Source organism: Hypanus sabinus, chromosome 6 (assembly GCF_030144855.1).
Source record: "Hypanus sabinus isolate sHypSab1 chromosome 6, sHypSab1.hap1, whole genome shotgun sequence".
In the NCBI taxonomy this organism is placed as follows: Eukaryota; Metazoa; Chordata; class Chondrichthyes; order Myliobatiformes; family Dasyatidae; genus Hypanus; species Hypanus sabinus.
The window spans coordinates 116,019,287-116,042,673 of record NC_082711.1 but is presented as its reverse complement, the minus strand read 5'-3'; the positions used below and the strand labels follow the sequence as shown (position 1 = coordinate 116,042,673).

At 42.4% G+C, this 23,387-nt stretch overlaps 1 protein-coding gene across 3 annotated transcripts; it reads left to right on the top strand.

Annotated features, from left to right (window-relative positions):
- Positions 1-481: 481 nt before the first annotated feature.
- sike1 (suppressor of IKBKE 1) lies at positions 482-23,050 on the top strand. Of its 3 annotated transcripts, none has more exons than XM_059972785.1 (7): positions 482-566; positions 2,516-2,676; positions 6,783-6,885; positions 11,177-11,316; positions 13,859-13,972; positions 18,153-18,273; positions 22,170-23,050. In XM_059972785.1, the coding sequence occupies exons 2-6, from the start codon at positions 2,518-2,520 to the stop codon at positions 18,243-18,245; spliced, it is 609 nt and encodes a 202-aa protein (XP_059828768.1). In that variant the 5' UTR covers positions 482-566; positions 2,516-2,517; the 3' UTR covers positions 18,246-18,273; positions 22,170-23,050. The 3 variants fall into 3 exon arrangements, with proteins under 3 accessions (XP_059828768.1, XP_059828769.1, XP_059828770.1); XM_059972786.1 differs by having other exon boundaries at positions 504-571; XM_059972787.1 differs by lacking the exon at positions 482-566 and having other exon boundaries at positions 578-2,676.
- The last annotated feature ends 337 nt before the right edge of the window (positions 23,051-23,387 follow it).

The following is a 23,387-nucleotide window of genomic DNA, read 5'->3' as shown; positions in this document are numbered from 1 at the left end:
GATTGAGAAATAGCAAATGGAATTTAAACCAGATGAACGTGAGTAAGGCTAGGACTTACTCCAAGAAGGATGAAAAGGTTTTGATAAGCAAATGGACCTTGGAGTGCAAGCCCAAAGACTTTTGAACGTGTTGAGACAACTGAATAAGGAGACATTGTGACCCTGGCTTTCCGAAACTGATCAGACCTCATTTGGAGCACTCTGCGCAGTTCTGGTCTCGGATGTGACTGCGCTGGGGAAAAATCCCCAGGGTGGTGCCCGAGGTGGAATGTCTCCGTTATAAAGTCGGAGAAGCTAGATCTTTCCTCCTTGGAGGGGTGAGGCTGAGAGGGTCATGACGGAGGGATATGGGTGGAGTAGACTGCAGGAAATTTTCCGAGGGATGGGGATCTGCGGGGCATCTTTTCCAACTACTGCGTGTTGAGTACCAGGAGCGCACCAACAAATCCGACGGGCACTAGGACCCGCGGGGAGGGCGGAGAACTGAAGAGGAAGTGACGCAGTTTGCACAGGAGCCGGAAGAGCGGGGAGCGGGGCAGGAGCGGGGCAGGAGCAGCGGCAGGGAGGTGAGGTGAGGTGGGCCCGGGTGGGTCTGCCGGCTCTCGGCTCTCGGCTCTGGGGGAGGGGATTACGAGGATGGGAGCCTGCCAGAGCTGAGCGGTGAAATGTCACTGTCAATGGGGCTCGGTGCTGGGACCACCCCCCACACCTCGATCACTGTGGGTTTCCCTCTCCCCACACAGACACCTTATTCACTGTGAGAGTCCCTGTCGCCTTAATCACTGTGTAGGTCCCCTTCCCCACTCCCTAGGCGGCGGAATCTGCTCCCTACATTGCTGTGTGGGGCCACTCTCCCCACGTTTAATTCATTTTGCTCCTTTTCACGAGATGTAGAGATGTTTCACTTACTGAGTTTTTATTTCGTACAGTCTTAACTGAGTTGTGAAAAATTCCATGGATTACTAGGAGAAGAAACATTGGTACCTGTGTAGTTCAGTAAAGGAAACGGTGTTCCACCTTGCTAAATTGATTTCCTTTTTTAAAACTATTGGCTACCGAGTACATGTGCTATTTTGATTCATAAAGCCCCAGTTTTACCAGACAAAGCACTGGAGGGGGTCGATGGCTAAGGGACCATCCATGAAGGAAATGGACTGTTGATCTTTTTTTTGGGTGTAGAACAAGTTTCCCTCCACAGCTGCTGCTATCTTACTGACTGAATTCCTCCAGTGCTTTGTATATTGCTCCTGATCACAGCATCTGTAGTCTATGTGCTGTTGGTTCACTGTTAAATTCGGAGGCCTTTGTAGGTCGGGGTCGACCATGGTTGTTGTGTCTGAGCTGTGTACCTGATACACAAGCCTGGGCAGTACGATGGGGAGAGCAAGCTCCCCCCTCTCACATCTGATGAACCCAAAGGAACGGCAGAGACTGATACAATTTGGCACCAGCAGTGTTACCGGATACCTGCCTTTACTCCTTCTACTGTCAGTAGGAGCAGTTTGGCTGGGCTTAGCTACACTACACGTGAAGGCCAGGAGCTGGAATTGGTTGTCAGAGGCTAGTTGACAGTTAAGTAGGGACAATCATACAACAGGGAAGCAGGACCAGCACAGAGACTTCACTCTGACCATCAACTATCCATCTGCACCAATCCTGTTATACTCTCACCATCAACCCCTCCCCTACAAAATAAGTTGCAATTTGTGAGAACTGATTGTCCTCGCATGTTGCTGAGATAGAGAGGAAACCTATGCAGTCACACACAGGGAGAGCATGCAAACTCCACACAGACAGCACTGAAGGTCAGTGTGGCTAGGCTCTGGTGAGGCACAGTACCGATTAGAAGCACTGGGATTCATCTGGATAATTGTCTTTCAACCAGCTGAAATGTAATGAGTGAAATGGCCTGCTTTTGTGTCATGAAATCTCCACTAAGCTATGCTAGAGGTTATATTTACCTTGGATTTCCTTGCAGTAATTTCAGTGAAAAACTACACGCATTCCAGGTTCAGTGTCTGTGATGAGAAACCATTAGAGCCAAACTGTATCAGCCTCTGCTGTTCCTTTAGGTTCAGTAGCTGCATGCAGAGGGGGTGCTTGCTGCATGAACAACAGCTTGCTCTCCATATGGTGCTACCCTGGCTTGTGTATCAGACAGCTGGGAAGCAACATCCATGGTTGACCCCGACCGACAGGGCCTCAACCATTATTGCCCTAGACCTGAGGATAGATTTGGGAGTTAGTCCTCCCAGGACTCTGATCATTGTTGAATGGCTTGTGCTCTCCAAAGGAGCTGTAAACATATTTACTGGGTTTGCCCGTGATACTAACCCCGAAGGAATAATCTGCTTGTTTATAAAGATTAATGCTTGGGGATAATTGCAAAACCCTGACAATTTTATCGAGAACAAATCCCGTTAAGCAGTTGACTGCTTTAGAACTGGAAGAACAAGCGGTAATCAGACCCAGCGTTCCTTCAATCACAAATCCAGCAGTTTATCTCTGTCCTTAGTGATGGCATGCACAATCGAGAAGGTGCTAGCTGATGCAAAGGTCTTGGTTGAGCGACTAAAGGACCATCATAGTGCAGCAGAGTCCCTCATCGAACAGACCACTACACTCAACAAACGGGTGGAGAATATGAAGGAAGTTGGGACAGGAATCTCAGATCGGGTAAGACAAGGATAAGTTGAAAATGTTGAATGATTCAACAACATCCCAAGGAATAAATCCCTAGGTCTGTGATTTTGTGCTTCCTGATATACTGGTGCTTCTTGTAACTTTCTGCTTCCTTTTTACCCATTGATAACATTTTCCCTCTGTACTTTACCCTTCTTTTAGGCTTCAAAACACACGTCCCCAACTGTCCATAATCCTGATTGAGGACAGTCTCTTGGCATTAAGAATTAATTCTTAGAACATCCAGCTATCTGGTTGGGCCCACATTTATAACCCTCGACCCACTGCTGGACGAGGTGCTGGTGGACTGCCTATTTGAGCCATTATGTTGTGTGCAGTGAAGATGATTCCACAGTGCATTTCATTGCAATTCCTCCTTTGCCCCAGTGTTCGCAGCATGCCTTCATTGCTGATTCAGCGCCTTAACCCAAATCATCAGCCATTCCCCTGCCTCATCCACTCCCTCCAGATTACAGTGCCTGCAGTCTCTTTTGTCTCCATCCTTCAATGCTCTATCTCACATTTCTTGCAAGAACAACCCTCTTTGACTAAGCTTCTAGTCCTTTGATTTTCATCTCTTTTCTTAATTCATTATTCTTTCTTAAAATTGTGAGTTGCTCTTCTTTATGCCGATATAAATGTTAGCAGTGGTAGATTAGTTACCTAGTGCACCTGCAGTTATTTCTCACCTGTGGCCTTTGTGACAGTTTCCCCCAAATGCAGAGGTAAGAAGACCCTGATGGGAGTTATTTACAGTCCTCCAAACAGGAGTCCGGATGTGGTCTGCAAATTACAGTGGGAGATAGAAATAGCATGTTAAAAAGGCAATGTTATGTTAGTCATGGGGAAAATCTAATTAATTCTGGATCCCAGGAGAGAATTTGTTGATTGCCCCCAAGATGGCTTTTTGGAGCAACTTGTAGATGAGCCCACTAGGGGAACGGTGATTCTGGATTAGGTGTTGTGTAGAGAACCAGATTTGATTAGGGAGCTTAAGTTAAAGGAACCCTTAGGAAACAATGATCATAATATGATAGAATACACCCTGCAGTTTGAGAAGGAGCAGCTAAAATCTGTATTACAGTGGAATAAAGGGAATTACAGAGGCACGAGATGGGAGTTGGCCAAAATTGATTGGAAGGCGACACAAACAGGGATGAGAGCAGAGCAGCAACAGCTAGCATTTCTGGGAGCAATTCGAATGGTGCCGGCTAGATACATACCAAAGAAGAGGAAGTATTCTGAAGACAGGATGACACAACCGTGGCTGACAACGATACCAAAGCCAACATAAAAACAAAAGAATGGTCATATAATAGAGCAAAATTAGTGGGAGGTTAGAGGATTGGGAACTTATTTAAAAGTAGAAAACAACTAAAAAAGTATGAGGGAAAATATGAAGGTAAGCTAATCAATAATATCCAGAAATAATACCAGAATTTTTTTCAGATATATAAAGAGTACAAGAGAGGTGGGAGTAGCTTTTGGACCACTGGAAAATGACACTGGAGCGATAGTAATGGGGGGACAAGGAAATGATGCATCAACCTTCACTGTAGAAGACACTAGTAGTTTGCCACAAGTTCAAGAATGTGAAGAGGCAGAAGTGAGTGCAGTTGCTATTAGGGAGAAGGTGCTTGGGAAACTGAAAGGTCTGAAGGTAGATAAGTCACCTGAACCTGATGGACTACACCCCAGGGTTCTGAAAGGGGTAGCTGAAGAGATCATTAAAAACGATCATTTATGAATCAATAGATTCTGGCGTGGTTCTGGAGGACTGAAAAATTGCAAATGTCACTTCACTCTTCAAAAAGGAAATTATAGGCCAGTTAGCCTGACCTCTGTAGTTGGGAAGATGTTGGAGTCGATTGTTGATGATGTGGTTTTGGGGTACTTGGACAGACGTGACAAAACACGCCGTGGTATCCTTGAAGGAAAATCTTACCCGATGCATCTGTTGGAACTCTTTGAAGAAATACCAAGCAGGATAGACAAAGGAGAATCAGTGTATGTTGTGTACTTGGATTTTCGGATTGGCTGTTAGTGACTAGTGATGTTCCACAGGATCTGTTTTGGGACCATTTCTTTTTACATTGTATGTCAACTATTTGATGAAATTGATGGTTTTGTGGCCAAGTTTGCGACGATGGGAAGATAGGTAGAGAGGCAGGTAGTGTTGAGGAAATGGAGAGGCTGCAGAAGGACTTTGTAAGATGAGAAGAATGGGCAAAGGAGTGGCAGGTAGAATACAATGTTGGGCAGTGTATGGTCATGCAATTTTGTAGAGGGAAGAAGAGCATAGACTATTTTCTAAATGGTAAAAATTCAAAGTCTGTGGTGCAAGGGAACTTGGGAGTCCTTGTGCAGGATTCCCTCGAGGTTACTATGCAGCTTGAATCTGTAGTGAGGAAGGCAAATGCAATGTTAGCATTCATTTTGAGGAGACTAGAATATAAAAACAAGAATATAATGCTGAGGCTTTATAAGGCATTGGTCAGACCACACTTAGAGTATTGGACCCTTATTTAAGAAAGGACGTGCTATCATTGTAGACTGTTAAGAGGAGGTTCACGAGAATGATTATGGGAATGAAAGGCTTATCATATGAACAGTGATTGAAGGCTCTGAGCCTATACTCACTGGAATTTAGAAGAATGAGGGAGGATCTCATTGAAACCTATTGAACGTTGAAAAGTCTAGATAGAGTTGGTGTGAAGAGGATGTTTTCTTTAGTCAGGGAGCCTACAACCAGAGGATACAGCCAAATAGAGGGATGTCCATTTAGAACAGACAATGTTGAATTTCTTTAGCCAGGGGTTGGTGAATCTGTGGAATTCATTGCCACAGGTGTTCGTAGAGACCAGGTCACTGGGCACATTAAGGTTCTAGATTAGTCAGGACGTGAAAGGTTATGGGGAGAAGGCAGGAGATTGGGGTTGAGAGGGAAATGGATCAGGCATGATGAAATGGTGCAGTAGACTTGATGGGCTGAACAATCTAATTCTGCTCCTCTGTCTTATGGTCTAATATAGGTCAATAGTTCCATTTAGTATCAGAGAATATACACAATGTAGAACCTGAAATTCTTGCTCTTCACAGACACAGTTGGATACCCCAACAGTAAAAGCGTAAGAAGCCAAAGCCCCCCATGCACAAAGCCTCAGCTATCCCCCTCCCCACTTACTTCATCCTCCACCCACCAAGCAAGCAATAGTAAAGCCCCAAGAAAGACCATAATCTGTAGTACAAGAAAAACTAATCATTTACCCGACAATTCGACATAGCACAGGCTCTCTCTCCCTTCCTGATAAAAGGGCAGAGATGTGTCACACCGCGAGAGGAAGACTAACAGGACAAAAAAAAAACACTCGCTGATATATGGTGTTAAATTCTGCCTGGTCACCTTTTATTTCCTGAGTTCTCTGACTCAAGAATCAGCAACAAACTCTCCCCCACTAACGAGAGAGCGGTAGCAATTCGCTGAGTATAGAGACAGCTGATCCGTATTCTCATGCAACACCTGAAGAAAATCGGCTCGTCCCTGGGGCTGCAGAGCTTCATCACCCTGAGCGCGTGTTCACCTTCTAGGTTGTGTCCTTGGGATATCGAAAAGTCAGTGAGCCCAGGGAGCAGGAACCTGTGTTTGAGTGCAGTTGTCAGTCAGTAACTTCGACAGAAGGGAAAAAAAAGACATTAGAGGTAGAAATTGTTGCTTCTGCAGACTGAGCTGAAAGAAGCCGCCCTCGTAGAAGCCACGTAGCTCTGTCCAACTCACCGATTCAGGGTTCGGCCAATGTGTGGGGTTTTCCAGTAGTGTGATGCAGGTCACATGGTAGCACACTTTCTACACAAGGTCAAGAGTGCTAAAGAGCAAGTGTCACGAGGAGCTGAGGCAAGCAGGCAAAATTTATCTTTAATCACATGAATGTGTGCCAACAGATGCACAAGTGGTTTCTTGTCAACCTGGATGCGATTTTTTTTCTCTTTGTTTAGTGAATAACAACGGCAGTGGACCTGCAGCTCCAAAAAGAACAAGGGTGGAATAGTGACAGTTAGAACCTTGAATTGTTCCCTAATTTCTTATCCTTCCTTATTTTCAGAACCAGGAGGATTTTGCGAAGGTGAAGAAGTTGAGCACTTACAAACCATATGCCCTCTGTCAGGAGAACACACAGATACGGGATCTGCAGCAAGAAAATAAAGGTTTCTCTTTCTTTACCAATTCAGACTCTTCACCCAGGGAACCACTGACAGGTTATTCTGCTTCAGCAAAATGTCAGAGTCCAATACCAGTCACTGTGTTGTAGCTTGTTTCATACTTAAAAAGGTGCGGGATTTCCTCCTTGCTAAACTGGATGTTCAGTTTCCTTATCCCTCATGATTACATCAGCTCTCTGCAGATTAAGTGAAGGTCATGTCTGGATCAGAGCTCACTCCACAGTATCCTCACAAGATGAAACTTAAAGGTGCATTCCACATTGTATGCTTACCCAAGGGTTTCATCTTGTAAGATTTTCCTGTGGTAATTCCAACCTCTCCGAAAATTAAATGAATAATGTTTATGGAAGAGCAGCTTCTTTCTGTGGAATGTTAAACATTTTGGGATAATTAATGTACATTGTGTCAATTTTTTTAATGGTCTAAGTGGGATTGTCCGTTGATGAGAGTTAATCGAAAAATTGTACAATTTTTGGTGCAAACTTCTCGTCTGCCATCTAGTTCCTTTTCTGTCTTCCACCAACTCCATCTGCCCATCACCCCCACAAAAAGCAAGCATGCTTCTTTTATGCAGTTACCACCAGTTGTTTTGGAATACTTTTCTCAGGAAGGATACATGAGAATAATCTTGTTACTTTATACTGCGTGTTTTCACTTCAGGTGTTTTTCTGTTAGACCATGAGACATAGGAGCAAAATTCAGCCCATCATGGCTGATCTATTTTCTCTCTCAAGCCCATTCTCGTACCTTCTTGTAACCTTTAACACCCTGACTAATCAAAGACCTGTTTATCTCCACTTTAAATCTACTGAGCGACTTGGCATCCACAACCGTCTGTGGCAATGAATTCTGCAGATTCACCACCCTCTTGGTAAAGAAACTCCTCCTCACCTCTGTTCTAAATAGATGTCCTTCTATTCTGAGGCTGTGTTCAATGGTCCTAGACTCCCCTATAAGAAACATCTTCTCTACATCCACTCCCAGGGGTTTCCAACCTGGGGTCCACATGCTTAATGGTATTGGACTAAGGCATAAAAAAGGGAGCCCAGATGTAGACCTTTCAGTATACAAAAGGTTGCAATGAGATCCCCCTCATTCTTCTAAACCCTAGTGAGTGCAGGCTTGGAGCCACTAAAATGCACCTTGTATGTTACCTTTTCCTTCCTGGAATAATTCTCATGAACGTCCTGTGGACCCTTTCTTTCCATCGCTAACACATCTTTTCTTAGATAAGGGGCCCAAAACTGCCCTCAGTATTCTTGAGTGCAGTCTGACCAGTGCCTTATAAAGCCTCAGCATTACATCCTTGCTTTTATATTCTACTCCTCTCAAAATGAATACTAACATTGCATTTGCCTTCCTCATCACTGACTCAACTTTCAAGTTAACCTTAAGGAAATTCTGCATGAGGACTCCCAAGTTCCTTTTCTCCTCTGATTTTTTAATTTTCTCCCTGTTTTGAAGATAGTCTGTGCCTTTAGTCCTTCTACCAAAGTGCATGAGCATGCACTTCCCTACACTGTATTCCATCTGTCATTTCTTTATCCATTCTCCGAATCTATCCAAGTCCAAATGCTTCCGCAACATTACCTGCCCCGCCACCTATCTTCATATTGCCCGCAAACTTGGCCTCCAAACCATCAATTCCATCATCCAAGTCATTGATCTATAACGTGAAAGGAAGTGGTCCCAACCCAACCCCTGTGGAACACCACTAGTCACTGGCAGCCAACTAGAAAAGGCACCTTTATTCCCACTCTTTGCCTTCTGCCAGACAGCCAATCTTCTATCCACACTAGTATCTTTCCTGTAGTACCATGGGCTCAGTATTCAACATCCACTGACACTCCTTTGTATATCTTACATGTTATTTCCTTCAAGAATTCCAACAGATTTGTCAAACAAGACTTCTCTTTAAGGAATCCATGCTGGCTTTGCCCTATTATATAGTTACTGTAGCTATCCTGTTTTGCACTCATCTCCAGAGCTAGTTGAAAACAATGTGATTGCAAGATGGTGATTTTCCATGTGTACAGATGCATTGTGCAGTGTAATCATGAGTGTTATGAACCCAGATTCAAACTGCTTCAGACAGGCATAGTGTTTGCTGATCCTTATCATGGCTGAGTAAAGCTCCTCACTGCCTCTAAAGTTAAATAGTTGGTGAGTGCCCATTAGACAATGCTCCAGCGTGAAGGTGTTGGCATATAGTGGCATGAGGCTCAGATGCCTCGTGGTAAAGTAGCCTGCTAAACCGTCATCACAGGCACAAAAATGCCGGCTGATCTCAGCTGGTGCTGCAGAAGAGCTGATCCAGTTTGCTTCTCTACAGAATAGCAAACAGCTAACTACTATCCAGTATGTGACGCATGATGAAAACGGAGGTGGGGGGAGGGAAGGCTCAGGCTGTCAATTTTCTTTCAACCTCAAGCACAGAGAAACTTAAAAGAAAACCTGCAAAACCACCTATTAAAAATTAGAATACTAGTAGATTAAAAGTAAAAAGTGAATAGTAAAAAGTGCAGGAAATTTGGCTCTGTGCAGAAGGGTGAAATGGATTTGCCATGGGAGCAGTGAGGTGAACAGGGTATTCACCTGGGTAACCTCACAGACATGAAATGAGAATGAAGCTGTTCATTCAAAGGTTCATTTATTATCTAAGTATGTATCCAAGTACAATTCTGAAATTTGTCTTCTCCAGACAGCCAAAAAACAAAGAAAAGGTATGTTGTTCAGACAGAAGCATAGACCCCTCCCCCCGGACAAAAAAGGAATGGCATCCTAAGTATCGACCCTCCTGAACCCCCATCCTGCCGCACAAAATGGAACAGGAACATTGATCCCCCCCGCCCAAAAAAAAAACCCCTCTCCTGCACAAAAAAAACTGGTAGAACGCAACAGAACATTGACCCCCGAACACCCTGCCCCCACCCCCTGTGCAACAACGAGGGAAAGGAACAGGCGATTTTTAAAAAAATGCAGAATATAAAAAACAGGTCTGAAGAAGTCCACAGTCCATAAACACAATAGTCCAGTCCATTACGCAGAACCAGGATAGCATCCCGCGGTATCACTGACGTTCATCGACAGAGAGAGACACCGCACGAGCACAGAGGCCTACCACCCTGCCACATGAGCCACACAGTGATGGGCCACTCAGTCCCCTTCTCCGACAGTGATCAAAGGCAGGCAGTCCCCACTGAATTCTCACTCACCTTCTCCATGTCTCAGTCTTCCTCAACACTTTGATCGGTGATAAATAGATGCCTTAAGTAGTGAAATGGAGTCAAACATCGGCTTGCACCCTGTCTCGAAGCTTCTTCACATCAAGACTGTCCAAGTACGCACTCAGTTCTCAGTATCTTCTTGGAGACAGCAAGGCACTGGATTACTCAAATGGTCTCCAAACTGTAAATCACAGGCTCTAACAGTCCCAGAAACACATTTAAGGTGAAAAACGACATAAAACGAGTAAAAAAGATGATTTTGTGAGCTATCTGGAAGATGTCAACCAAGAGAGAGTTGTAAACTGGGGTCATCTTGACAGAAGTGCAGTTGCATTTGCAGATGCAGATTAATTCCTTTCTGTCTGAAAGTAGTATTGAGGTACCATGTGTGTAGCCTGAGACATACAGTGTGGTGATGTAGTTTACTCAGGAAGCATCAGACTAGGAGGAGCAATAGAAGGCACTGAATCTACGGTGTCCTTGTCATATGTTTGTGCCATTATAAATTAATGAGCTTGATTCCCATGGTTATTTAACAACTCGGTCATTGGGGTGGTACCTGACTACTGCAATGCTGCAGGAAACAAGAGTATCTTGCGCTTTTTTCTCCAGAAATGCCTATGAAGATAGCAGGATCATCTGGTGGTGTGTGTTTTGAAGACATGCAGCTGCAGTTTCATTGAGTATTATCCTGAGCATTCTTATTACTGAGTGGTCTGAGGTAAAATATTTCCATTGAGGTTGGGTAAGTCTACAACTAGAGGTCATGGGTTAAAGTTGAAAGGGGAAATATCTTCCCTCGGAGTGCCAGCGCAAGTGGTGAATATGATTTCAGTTTTAACATTGAAGAGAAGTTTGGAGAGGAGTTTGGATGTTTGGATGGGAGGAGTTTAGAGGGCTATGGTCCCGGTGCAGGTGGATAGATCTAGGCAATTTAATTGGTTCAACATGGGCCAAAGGGCCTGTTCCTGTGCTGTAGTTTTCTATGACTCTATGGCTTTACTTGTGTTTATATTTTAACTCGCTGGTGATTGCCTTGTTTCTGTCAGAACTATGGCTTTCCCTGGAAGAGCATCGCTATGCTTTGGAGCTCATTATGAGTAAATACAGGAAGCAGATGTTACAACTTCTCGCAGCGAAGAAGCCAGATAGTACACCAATTACCAACTTGTATCAGAAGCATTCCCAGGTAACAAACTGCAACAAACCAAGAAAAATTTCCTTTGAAGAAGCAGGTTTTAATAATGGTGTTAGTTAAGGTGAATAGTGATTGTCAAAGACCTTTAACCACCCCTGGCCCTCTTTTCCTTCCCATTACAGAACATTTGGTGTTCCACAACACTTTCTATTGCTTGGGTGCAGGTGTCAATGTATGGCAATGATATAAGAATTGGGTTTCCCCTGCTGGTCAAACTGATACTTGGCCTGTTATAGAGTTGTCTCAGTATGATCACTGCAGAGGGATTTACTTGAAGGCCTCAGAATCAGGTTTATTATCACTTATATGATGTGAAGACCAAAAAATTACAATAAATAACAAAATAAGTTATAGTGCAAGAAAGGATTAATGAGGTGGTGTTCATGGGTTCAGGGATCATTGAAAAATGCAGTGACCCTGAGAAAGAAGCTATTCCTAAATTACGACATCAAACTTGGCAAATTTTGTTTGACTGTATGGAGTTACAAATAAGAGCTTGAACATTTCCTGCCCAGTGTCCATGTGTTCAGACAATGCGACATGTTTGAAAGTACAGGCTGAATTTTCGATGTGTCTGAACTGGAGGGTGTCACATCCGTCACTGATCTCATTGAGGTTTGCAGTATTTCAGATATTTCTTTCAAATATCTGCAGTATATCATATTGGGTTAAAACATTTACAGGAGTGTTATGGGAAACAGGGAAATGGCAACAGAATTTAATGCGTACTTTAGATCTGTCTTCACCAGGGAGGACACAAGCAATCTCCCAGATGTATGGATGGGCCAGGGTCATAAGATATCAGAGGAATTGAGACAGATTGACATTAGGAAAGAAACTGTGATGAGTAGACTGGTAAGACTGAAGGCTAATAAATCCCCGGGTCCAGATGGTCTGCATCCGAGGGTTCTAAAAGAGGTGGCTCAGGAAATTGCGGATGCATTGGTAATCATTTTCCAATGTTCCTTAGATTCAGGATCAGTTCCTGAAGATTGGAGAGTGGCTAATGTTATCCCACTTTTCAGGAAGGGAGGGAAGGAGAAAACGGAGAACTATCTAAAAACTATCTAAACTATTTAGCCTAACGTCAGTCGTGGGGAAGATGCTTGAGTCCATTATTAAGGACGAAATAGTGGCACATCTTGATGGCAGTAATAGGATTAGGCCGAGCCAGCATGGATTTACCAAGGGCAAATCATGCTTGACTAATTTGTTGGAGTTTTTTGAGGGTGTAACAAGGATGTTAGACGAGGGTAAGCCAGTGGATGTTGTGTACCTAGATTTTCAGAAGGCATTCGATAAGGTGCCACATAGGAGATTGGTGAGTAAAATCAGAGCTCATGGCATTGGGGGCAGGGTTTCAACATGGATAGAAAACTGGTTGGCAGATAGAAAGCAAAGGGTAGCAGTGAATGGGTGTTTCTCAGACTGGCTGGAGGTGACTAGTGGGGTACCACAGGGCTCTGTATTGGGACCACAGCTCTTTACGATTTATGTCAACGATTTAGATGAGGGCATTGAAAACTATATCAGCAAGTTTGCTGACAATACTAAACTGGGTGGCAGTGTGACATGCGAAGAGGACGTTAGGAGAATACAGGGAGACTTGGATAGGCTGCGTGAGTGGGCAGATACTTGGCAGATGTCATTCAATGTGAATAAATGTGAAGTTATCCACTTTGGAAGCAGGAACAAGAGGGCAGAGTATTGTCTGAACGGTGTAGAGTTAGGTAAGGGAGAAATGCAAAGAGACCTAGGAGTCCTAGTTCATCAGTCAATGAAGGTGAATGAGCAAGTGTAACAGGCAGTGAAGAGGGCAAATGGAATGTTGGCCTTTATTACAAGGGGAATTAAGTACAAGAGCAAGGATGTCCTTTTGCGTTTGTACAGGGCCCTGGTGAGACCACACCTGGAATATTGTGTACAGTTTTGGTCTCCAGGTTTAAGGAAGGACATTCTGGCAATTGAGGAAGTGCAGCGTAGATTCACTAGGTTGATTCCTGGGATGGCAGGGCTGTCTTACGCAGAGAGATTGGAGAGATTGGGCTTGTATACACTGGAATTGAGGAGATTGAGAGGGGATCTGATTGAAATGTTTAAGATAATTAAAGGATTTGATAGGATTGAGGCAGGAAATATGTTCCAGATGTTGGGAGAGTCCAGTACCAGAGGGCATGGATTGAGAATAAGAGGTCAGTTATTTAAAACAGAGCTGAGGAAGAGCTTCTTCTCCCAGAGAGTTGTGGAGGTGTGGAATGCACTGCTTCGGAAGATGGTGGAGGCCAATTCTCTGGATGGTTTCAAGAAGGAGCTAGATAGGTATCTGATGGATAGGGGAATCAAGGGATATGGGGACAAGGCAGGTACTGGGTATTGATAGTGAATGATCAGCCATGATCTCAGAATGGCGGTGCAGACTCGAGGGGCCGAATGGTCTACTTCTGCACCTAGTGTCTATTGACTAACCTCCAGATTCTCTACTTTGCTGGCTTCAGATTTTCCAGGTGATACGTTTTGCTTCTTACACTTTCAGGAGCTGCAAACTCGTGTAGAACAGATCTGTGCCATGGCCACAGTGATGAGGAAAGCTGTTCAAGTGGATGATCCCGAATGCGGCCAAATTCAAGAGAAGATAGCCCAGCTGGAGGTAAGGGTTTTGAGTGCGCACTCTGTAGGATTTCAGATAGCCACAGAGCCTACTCTGTGTCAGCAGGGCCAGCTTCCTCTCATTATGCTTCACACTGATACTTTAGCAAGGCACTCTGGTTGCCCTTGTGGAAATATTGCAGTTCAGTCTTGGTTGGTTGGAGTTGAAGGTTAAAGGTTCAAAAGACACAGTTACATGGAATGGAAGTCATATCAGGAACCATTGCCAAAATTGTGACCAATTCCAGAAGACAGATAATGCCCAGATTCTTCCACCGCTCAGATTCCTCTTCCCTTCAACATCTACTTGGTCTTTTGTTATGTTTTGTAACTTCAAAATGTTATATTAATTCAAATGAAGGCACATGAAATCTGGAAATATGGTTGTAACTTTGTCTTTACTGTATGCAAAACATGCACATACCATGCGTGATGACATGTACAATTAACATATTTTACATATATTAATATATGTAAAATATATAATTATTTAAATAAAGAGAACTTAATCAAACTATATATATGCGTAGCTATAAAATTCAACTCAATAAAGGATGCATCTCAACTATATATATACACAATATACTATGTAACACAACTACTATCTACACAGTATAGTAAATGTTAACTTGTCCCATTCAGGCATAAAGACTTAGTTGCTGTGGAGGATTTCTTCTTGTGGGATTGCATTTTTCCTGGCAAAGGCAGCACTCTGCTTGGCAGATGATATTCGTGGCCGTGACACAATCTCAGATTCTGGGACCTTCGTGGTGGTTGTAGGAGTTGACTCAGGAAGTGGTTCCGACAGCTCTGGACACCTTTCTTCTCCTTTTCTCTCTCTGGATCTACGTTGGTCCCTTCCTTTTTTCTCACATTACTTCTCTTTCACACCATTCTCTTTCTTGTTTACATTCTTTCTTTCTATCTCCTCCCTATTTTTTCTTCTAGTTTGTGCATCTTGATCTTGGGAAGGTAGATTCAGTTCACTGGAGTATTCTCTTACTAATCCTTCTATTGCTCCCTTTACAATCTGATCTCTCCTCGTGGTTTCCTTGTCCACAACAGTTGTTTCTCCATTGATTCCTTTCTATTTCACTTTCCAGTCATCCAGCTGGGCTTTGGTCTTTTACAAGCAGCTTTCTGTCTCCCACTTGAAGCTCTTGCAATAATCTTAATGCACGCAGAGTAGATTCTGGCTCTTTATACTTACAAATGCTGAACACTTGCATTTTTCCTGATGCTCCATGAACTCACTTCCAGCTTAAAACCAAGCCACATTTTGCAAGTAACTGTCCGGTGAACATATGAGAAGCTTCCTCAGATATATTGCCTACAAAACCTGTTGTAGTCAGACTACTGCTTTTGTCACTTCCACACTTCCTCTGAGCACCTTGGTCTTTCCTTGGCCCAATACCCTTTCCAACCAGAGGCACAGAGGTTGGCACCAACACCTGTTTGTCCTCTGTTGGGCAGTGGTTCATTGTGGCATTATCCAGCACCTTTCCCAATTCACTTTCAGCTGGCTGCATTGCAGGGAATGTGGCAGGCAAATGGTGATGGATCTCCGATCAGGTTGTAGTTGTTTTAGCCAATTCACCCCCACAGTGATGAGAAATCCTTCTGCTTTTACCACGTAAAAGCTTAACGTGGCTTGTTGGTTGTTGTATTTCACTGTTACGAATGTCATTCCCACCGGAGTTATCTTTTCCCCAGTATAAGTTCTTAGTTGGATATCTGCAGGCTTCAGTTTGGTATTCTCGAAATGCTGTTCAAACTCATGTTGTGGAATGACTGAAACAGCTGATCTGGTATCCAATTCCATTTTAATCAATTTGCTCTTCATTTCTAGCATAAGCCACATTGCTTGTCTATTATTAGTTTTCATATTGTTAATGTCAAGGCTAGCTAGCCCTGTGTCTCTCATCATTATCAGATCTTCTGCCAACTGCTACTTCTTAGCTTTCTCTCTTCCCTGTGTAGACCATTTATTTTGGCTGCCCGACATGCACTTTGTACGTGATCTACTTTGTTGCATTTTCTGCCAGTTTCACATTTAAATCTGCACTTGTTTGGTTTATGTGAGCTCTTGCCACAAAGGTGACACAATTTGTTTGGCCAGGCCGATTTCTGTTCAGATGCTGTAGTTTTATTCGCATTCACTTTCATTACTGACTGCAACACAATTACGTCTGTCTGCATTTTCCATTGAAACAGTGATTTCCATGGCTCGTTTGAATGCAAGTTGTGCCTCAGTTAGGAGCTAATTTTGAATGTTTTCTTTTAAGATTCCACAACCTAAAAAATGTTTTAGTGTATCATTAAGCCAATTACTGAACTGTCAATGCTCAGATAACCGAAATCTCTGCAATCCAGCCAGGTATGCTGAAATGGACTCTTTTTGATTCCACTTATGAAACCTAAAGTGTTCTGCAATCAACAATGGCTTTGCTTCAAAGTGTTCCTGCATCACTTTGACAATAGCAGCAAAGCTCACTTCTGATGGTTTGGTTGGAGCAGTGAAACTTCAACGCAAACTATATGCCTTTAAACACAGTGCACTTAGCAAAATTGGTACTCGTTTCTCATCTGCAATTTGATTTGCTTCAAAATACTGTTCCAATAGTTCAGTATACATGAGCCAATTACCTGTTGTGCAATCAAACTCATCAATCTTTCTGATGTAGCTAGCTATTTCTGAATTTTTAAAAAAATAATTATTATCACCTCATTCTCACTCTTTATTAACCCGGCAATTCTTCCATTTTTTTCACTTCTTTTTTTACATCTTTTTAACATGATCATCTCTTCCCTTCTGAAGACCGACTCCACACATGCTGGGCTGTTTCTTTTAAATTTGACCCTCCTCTTGGTGTTTTCTTTTAGTTCAAACTTCTTATACCGCTTTAACAGAGCAATAGCTGTGTTGGGTTTATTTTTTAAATACCTCATTACCAATGTTATGTTTTATAACTTCAGAGCATTAAATCAATTGAAAGGAAGATGCAGGAGTCCAAAATATGGGTATAGTTCGAATTCGCTTTAAGTGAGGTGTGCACGTATCACTTGGTAGTGTGATTTTGTACGCGGTTCATGTATTTGTACATGTAACCCGAAATTAATTGTTTAAGTGAACAAGAATACTTAATCAAACAATATATATAGAAATGTATAATATAAGATTATTCAAATATTATTGAAATAACAAATACACATCTTTCAACAAGAATGAGGTTTCTTTGTTCTTATTATCAAAGTACATAGAGTATATGTCACCACATATGAGATTCACTCTCTTGCAGGCATTCACAGACTCACTTTCTTATGGTCATATTAGAATAATGACTGTAATATCATCCAAGTTATGGTTTAGCCACCATGCATTTCTTTATTCCCAAGCTGTTGGTTGCACCTGCTCTGGTTCTAGCACTGAAGTTATATTCTTTATCTATTCAACTACCATCTTTAAGCTGATCATATTTGTGTGACCCCCATCTCCTGTTCCTAAACTAATTGTCTTTTCTCTGTGATCTCTAGTTTGGCTTTCTTCAGATATATGTGGCAAAGGATCAGAACTAAACTTGTTTGACCTTTACTTCCTGTGAAGTGTTACTCATCTCTAGCTGCTTTGTGAGCTTGCATACAGTCAGACAGACCACCCTCTTCTGAGTCTCTCCTCCAGTGTCCAGCTGTGCCTCTATTTGGTTCTGTTCTTAAATAAAAAATTGTAACTGAAACACTCTAGTTCCTTTTCCACTCCCTCTTAGGCCCCATCTTCACCTCATTCACCCTCCAGGCTGCAGAAGTTGTTGTCTACATTTAATAATGGTATTCTACCTTTTCACATACTCACCAGTCTCCGCAGCTAGTGTTGATGTGACCTCACACAGTGAATTGATAGGCATTCAACAACAAGACAGTTATAGCCAAGTCTATTCCTTTCACATCTAGTTCTTGCAGGAGTTGTGGGTGGTACATCCTGACTGAGATTGCACGATTGTTGAATATATAACATTTCACTGCTGAGGCAGACAGGTTACCATATTGTCGACCTCTAAGAGCCTGTTTTGCAGGAGCCGCACCTTCAGAAACGCACAAAAGAAAATGGGGGACGTGGAGGGACTTCAGTGATTTGAAAATGACATAAAAAACAGTGTCTCATGTTCTTTAATTTTGTTTTCCAGCTTGAAAATAAAGAATTGCGGGAGCTTGTGTCATTCAGTAAGGAAATATCTCTTCGGGAGGATGATGTTCAACCTCTTCACTGTGGAAAGTAACTACGGTGCTGGATCGTCCCTGAAATAGGTAGCTAAACTGACCTACAATCACTTGAACAGTGCTTCCAACTCATAACCTGCTCTGTTGCCACCAGTGTTACTAAGACTAGAACGGAGTTTGAAGTTTCAACTAGAAACTATTTTGTTAAATTTTATTAAGAATTTCTGGTAGAATTTGTTTTATTTTAATGGTAAAGCACAGAGTAAATACTTCTGGCCCTTCAAGACACGCCACCTCAGTAACACCCAACAAACCCAATTAACTGTAACACAGGACAATTTACAATGACCAATCAACCTACCCAGTATGTGGGAGGAGACTGGAGCACCTCGGGAAAACGCACACGTTTCATGGGGAGGACAAACGGAGACTCCTTACAGAACAGCACCAGAGTTGAACCCCCGAATACCCCAAGCTGTAATAGTGTCCAGCTAACCCTTATGCTACCGTGGCACCTCTGACTAAAGGAAACCTTGATATCCATTTGCTCATGACATCTTCTCCAATGTTGACAGTAGAATCCAGTGCCTCCTTGTTCCATGCAATCTCTTTCTGGGAGTAAATGATCTGAACTGTATCTCTTTAAACTACAGATTTGTTCCATAATACACCAACAAAATGAGAACCTTGAGGTTGTCAAATCCATCACTGTCTACTCTTTATTTCCAATTGGTTCTCTGTCAAAAAAGAATATCTGCACCATTTAGTGCATTGCAATAAGCCAATTAAAAAACAAGACATTAAGCATCTCCTCGGACCTTCAAACTTACGACTTGAGTGTGATTGAAATCATGAACGGCAACAATGATTAGTCTCATTTTCCAAAGAAGCAGCAAATTTTATTCCATTATCACAGAGCATACGAGCAGAATTAAATCATCTGGCCCATTCAGTCTGCTCTTGCATTTCATCATGACTGATTTATTGTCCCTCTCAACTCCATTCTACCTTCTCCCCTAACTTTTGACACTCTTCCTAAGAGCCTATCAACCTCCACTTTAAATACACACAATGACTTGGCCTCCACAGCCGTCTGTGGCAATGAATTCCACAGATTCGCCAGCCTCTTCTATCTCATCTCTTTTGTGATTGTATCCTTATATCATAGACTCCCTCACTATTAGAAACATCCTCGGCATTTTTAATCTAGGCCTTTCAATATTCCATAGGATTCAATGAGATCCCCTTCATTTTTCTAAACACCAGTGCGTACAGGCTCAAAGCCATGAAATACTCCTGTTACGTTAACACTTCCATTCGTGGGATCATTCTCAGAAACCTCAGACATTCTCAGAATGTCAGCACATCCTTCATTAAACAGTATATGAGGCACGATACTGCAAGCGTGGTCTGACCAATGTCTTACTGCTTCCTTGCTGTTATATTCTTGTCCTCTCAAATTGAATGCTAACATTGCATTTGCATTCCTTGCCACCATCTCAACCTGCAAGTTAACCTTTAGAAATCCTGCACCAGGCTATCAAATCCTTGTACACTTGCAATTTCTTAATCCACTCCCCATTCAGAAACTAGTTTGCACATTTATTCTTTCTGCATGACAATACACTTCTAAAATGCATTCCATTTGCCGTTTCTTTGCCCGTTTTCCTAATCTATTGAAGTCCTTCTGCAGACTTGCTGCTTTCTCAACACTAAGTGTCCTCCCACCTATCTGTGTATCTTCTGCAAACTTGGCCATAAAGCCATCAATTCTGTCATCATATCATTAACATATAATAGTAGTGGACCCATCGCCAAGCCCTACAGAACACCACTAGTCACTGAAAGCCAACCAGAAAAGACCCCTTTTATTTCCACTCTTCGCCTCCTCCTAGTCAACCAAACTTCTGTCAATGCTAGTTGCTTTTCTGTAATACCATGGGCTCAGGAATGTGGAAAAGCCTTCTCAAAATTCAAGTGAACAACATCTACTGATTCTCCTTCTTTATCCTGCCTGTTACTTCCTTAAAGAATTCCAACAGATTTGTGAGACAAGTTTTCCCTTTAAGGAAACCATGCTGATTTCGGTCTATTTTATCGTGTGCCTCCAAATACCCTGAAACCTCATCCTTATTAACGGACTCTAACATCTTGCCAACCACTGAAGTAAGGTTAATTGGCCTGTGATTTTCCAGTCCCCTGTAACCATCCAGACTCTAGTGATTCTTAAAAGATCACTACTAATGACTTAACAATCTCTTCAGCTATCTCTTTCCCGCTCCTGGGATGCAGTCCATCTGTTCCAGATGACTCATCTACCTTCAGACTTGTCAGCTTCCCAAACGTCTTCTCCTGAGTAACAGTGACTACTCCCACTAATGCCCTCTGACATTCTTGAATTGCTCATTTGTGGCTCATGTCTTCAACAGTGAAGACTTAATGCAAAATAATTATTCAGTTCATCTGCCATTTCTTTGTTCCCCATTACAACCTCTCCGGCATCATTTTCCAGCAGTCCAATATCCTCTTTTGCCTCTCTTTTACTGTTCATGCATCTGAAAAAACTTTTGGTATCTTCTTTTATATTATTGGCTAAGTTACTTTCATATTTCATCTTTTCTCTTATGGCTTTTTAAGTTGCCTTCTGGTGGTTTTTAAAAGCTTGCCAATCCTCTAACTTCCCACTATATCTTGCTATATTGTGTGCCCTTTCTTTTGCTTTTATACCGTGAAGGAAGTCAAACAGCCACAGCTACCTTGTCCTTCCTTTAAAATACTACTTCATCTTCGGGATGTATCTTTCATGCACCTTCCAAATTTCCCCCAGAAAAAAAGCAGTCACTACTGTTCTGCCATCACCTCTACTAAAGTCCCCTTCCAATCATCTTTGGCCAGCTCCTCTCTCATGCTCTGTAATTTCCTTTACTCCACTGTAATACTGATGCATCCAGTTTTAGCTTTTCCTTCTCAAACTGCAAGGTGAATTTATGTTATCATCAATGTCTCCTTTACCTCAAGCTCCCTAATCAAAGCTAGGTCATTATGTAACATCCAATCCAGATTTACTGTTCTCCTATTGGGTTCAAATATAAGCTGCTCGAAACAGCCATCTCGTAGGCATTCTGCAAATTTCTACCCTTGGGATCCAGCACCAACCTGACTTTCCTAGTCTGCCTACATATTTTAATCCCCATGACTGCTGTAACATTGACTTTCTTGCATGCCTTTTCTAGATGCTATTGTAATTTGTACCCAACGTCTTGGCTACCATTTAGACTCTAGTAAATACAGGATCTTGGCAAATTGTCTAACTGGGGCTATGGACAGGGTGGAGCCCAACCCATCGGAACAGCTCCCTCCTCCTGCAATACTGGTGCCAATATCCCATAAATTCAAACCCACTTCTCTCTCACCAACATTTCACCACACATTTAACTCTCTCTTAAGATCCTTTGTCAGTTTGCACGTGGCTCAGTTAGCAATCAATAGATTATTACCATTTTGGTTCTGCATTTTAATTTAGTTCCTTCTGCTCAAATTCCCTCAACAAGAATCTCTCTCCTTGGTCTTCTTATGTCATTGGTACCTACAAGGATCACAACAACTGGATCTTTCTCCTCCCGTTTCAAATTCCACTGTATGTCAGATAAGATACCCCAAACCCAGGCACCAGACACACACTCAGCCTTTTGGACTCTTACTCCTAGCCACAGAAAATTGAATATTCATCTGACTATACTCTCCCCAATTACAACTACGTTTCTCTTACTCTTTCCCCCTCTTGAATAGCATCTTGAACCAGTGCCATGGTTACCTAATCACAATCAAAGTTGATCAATGCCTCAATATTCCAACTCCAGAAGAGAATTACTGGTAGAGATGATAGAGATTCTGTGTGTCTCTCTCTCTGTCCTTTAAGAGTACATATATTTGGCTGTGTTGGTTCACATAATAAAATAGTCTCTTAATTCTCATGATTCCAGGCCTACAGAAGACCTGCATAAGGCACTGAAGAATTAATGCTGTCGATGTGTTATCGGATATGGGTCAGCACCTTCAGAAGAGAAGGTAGAAAATGTGTTTACAGCAAAACATCAACAGACCTAGTGCCGTGTTTCCTCAGTGCCTAGTACAGTAATAAGCAGATTATTTACAGCACCCCACTGCTGGTAAATCATTTAGTATTTACAGAAACAAAGTTGGACTTTCACCCCAGCTGATGCTCTGGCAACACATTAGTGAATCCTGCTACTTCTCTTCCGTGTTTCTTCCTTCCGTTAATGCAAGTGTAAAATTGTGGCTAAAAGGATAGTCACTGAGTTCCGGATATCTTATATCGTCCACATCTGCTGTTATACAAAATACTGAGAGAATGCTGTGAAGGGAAGAGATGGCGCTGGTCAGATGGGGAGGGGGGTGGGGAGGCATTGCTTGTCTTTTACATTTCTCAAATAGCTGCCTAAGAGTCTAGGCTTTGAGTAATGGAAACTCTCGTACATCTCATTTAGAAGCTTCGGAAACTTTAATTTGCTTGGCCAAGGCCTACTGTTTATAAATGCCCAAATAAATTTTCTTATTGTATTTTTTAAACAACTGTCCAAGATGTATATTGTTTTGTGTGTTTGTATTGAATGTTACTCAGATAGGCCCTCCATTGTTTGGGATCAACCATGGTTGTTGCTTCCTAGTTGTTTATATTGTCAGTCGATATGCGCGCCAGGACAGTGTGATAGGGGGAGCAAGCTGTTGCCCATGTAACAGGCTCCCCCTCTCCAAGCAGCTGATGAACCAAAGGAACGACAGAGATCAGAATCAGGTTTTTTATCACCAACATGTGACGTGAAACTTGTTAACTTAGCAGCAGCTACATGATCTAGCAGAGAGGGAAAAAATAATAAATTAAACAATAAATAAACAAATAAATCAATTATATATATTGAATAGATTTTTTTAAATGTACAAAAACAAAATTACTGCGTATTTTTTAAAAAAGTGAGGTAGTGTCCAAAGCTTCATTTAGGAATCAGATGGCAGAGGGGAAGAAGCTGTTCCTGAATCGCTGTTGACTGCCTTAGGGACTCCAGCACCATATTTTTCCTCAGGGTTTGCTCCTGAAGCCTTCCCCGTGCGTGGGTACAGCCGCAAGGCAGCGGAGGTTTGAGATCAGAGTTTTTCTTTTAGATGAGCTGTCAACCATGGCT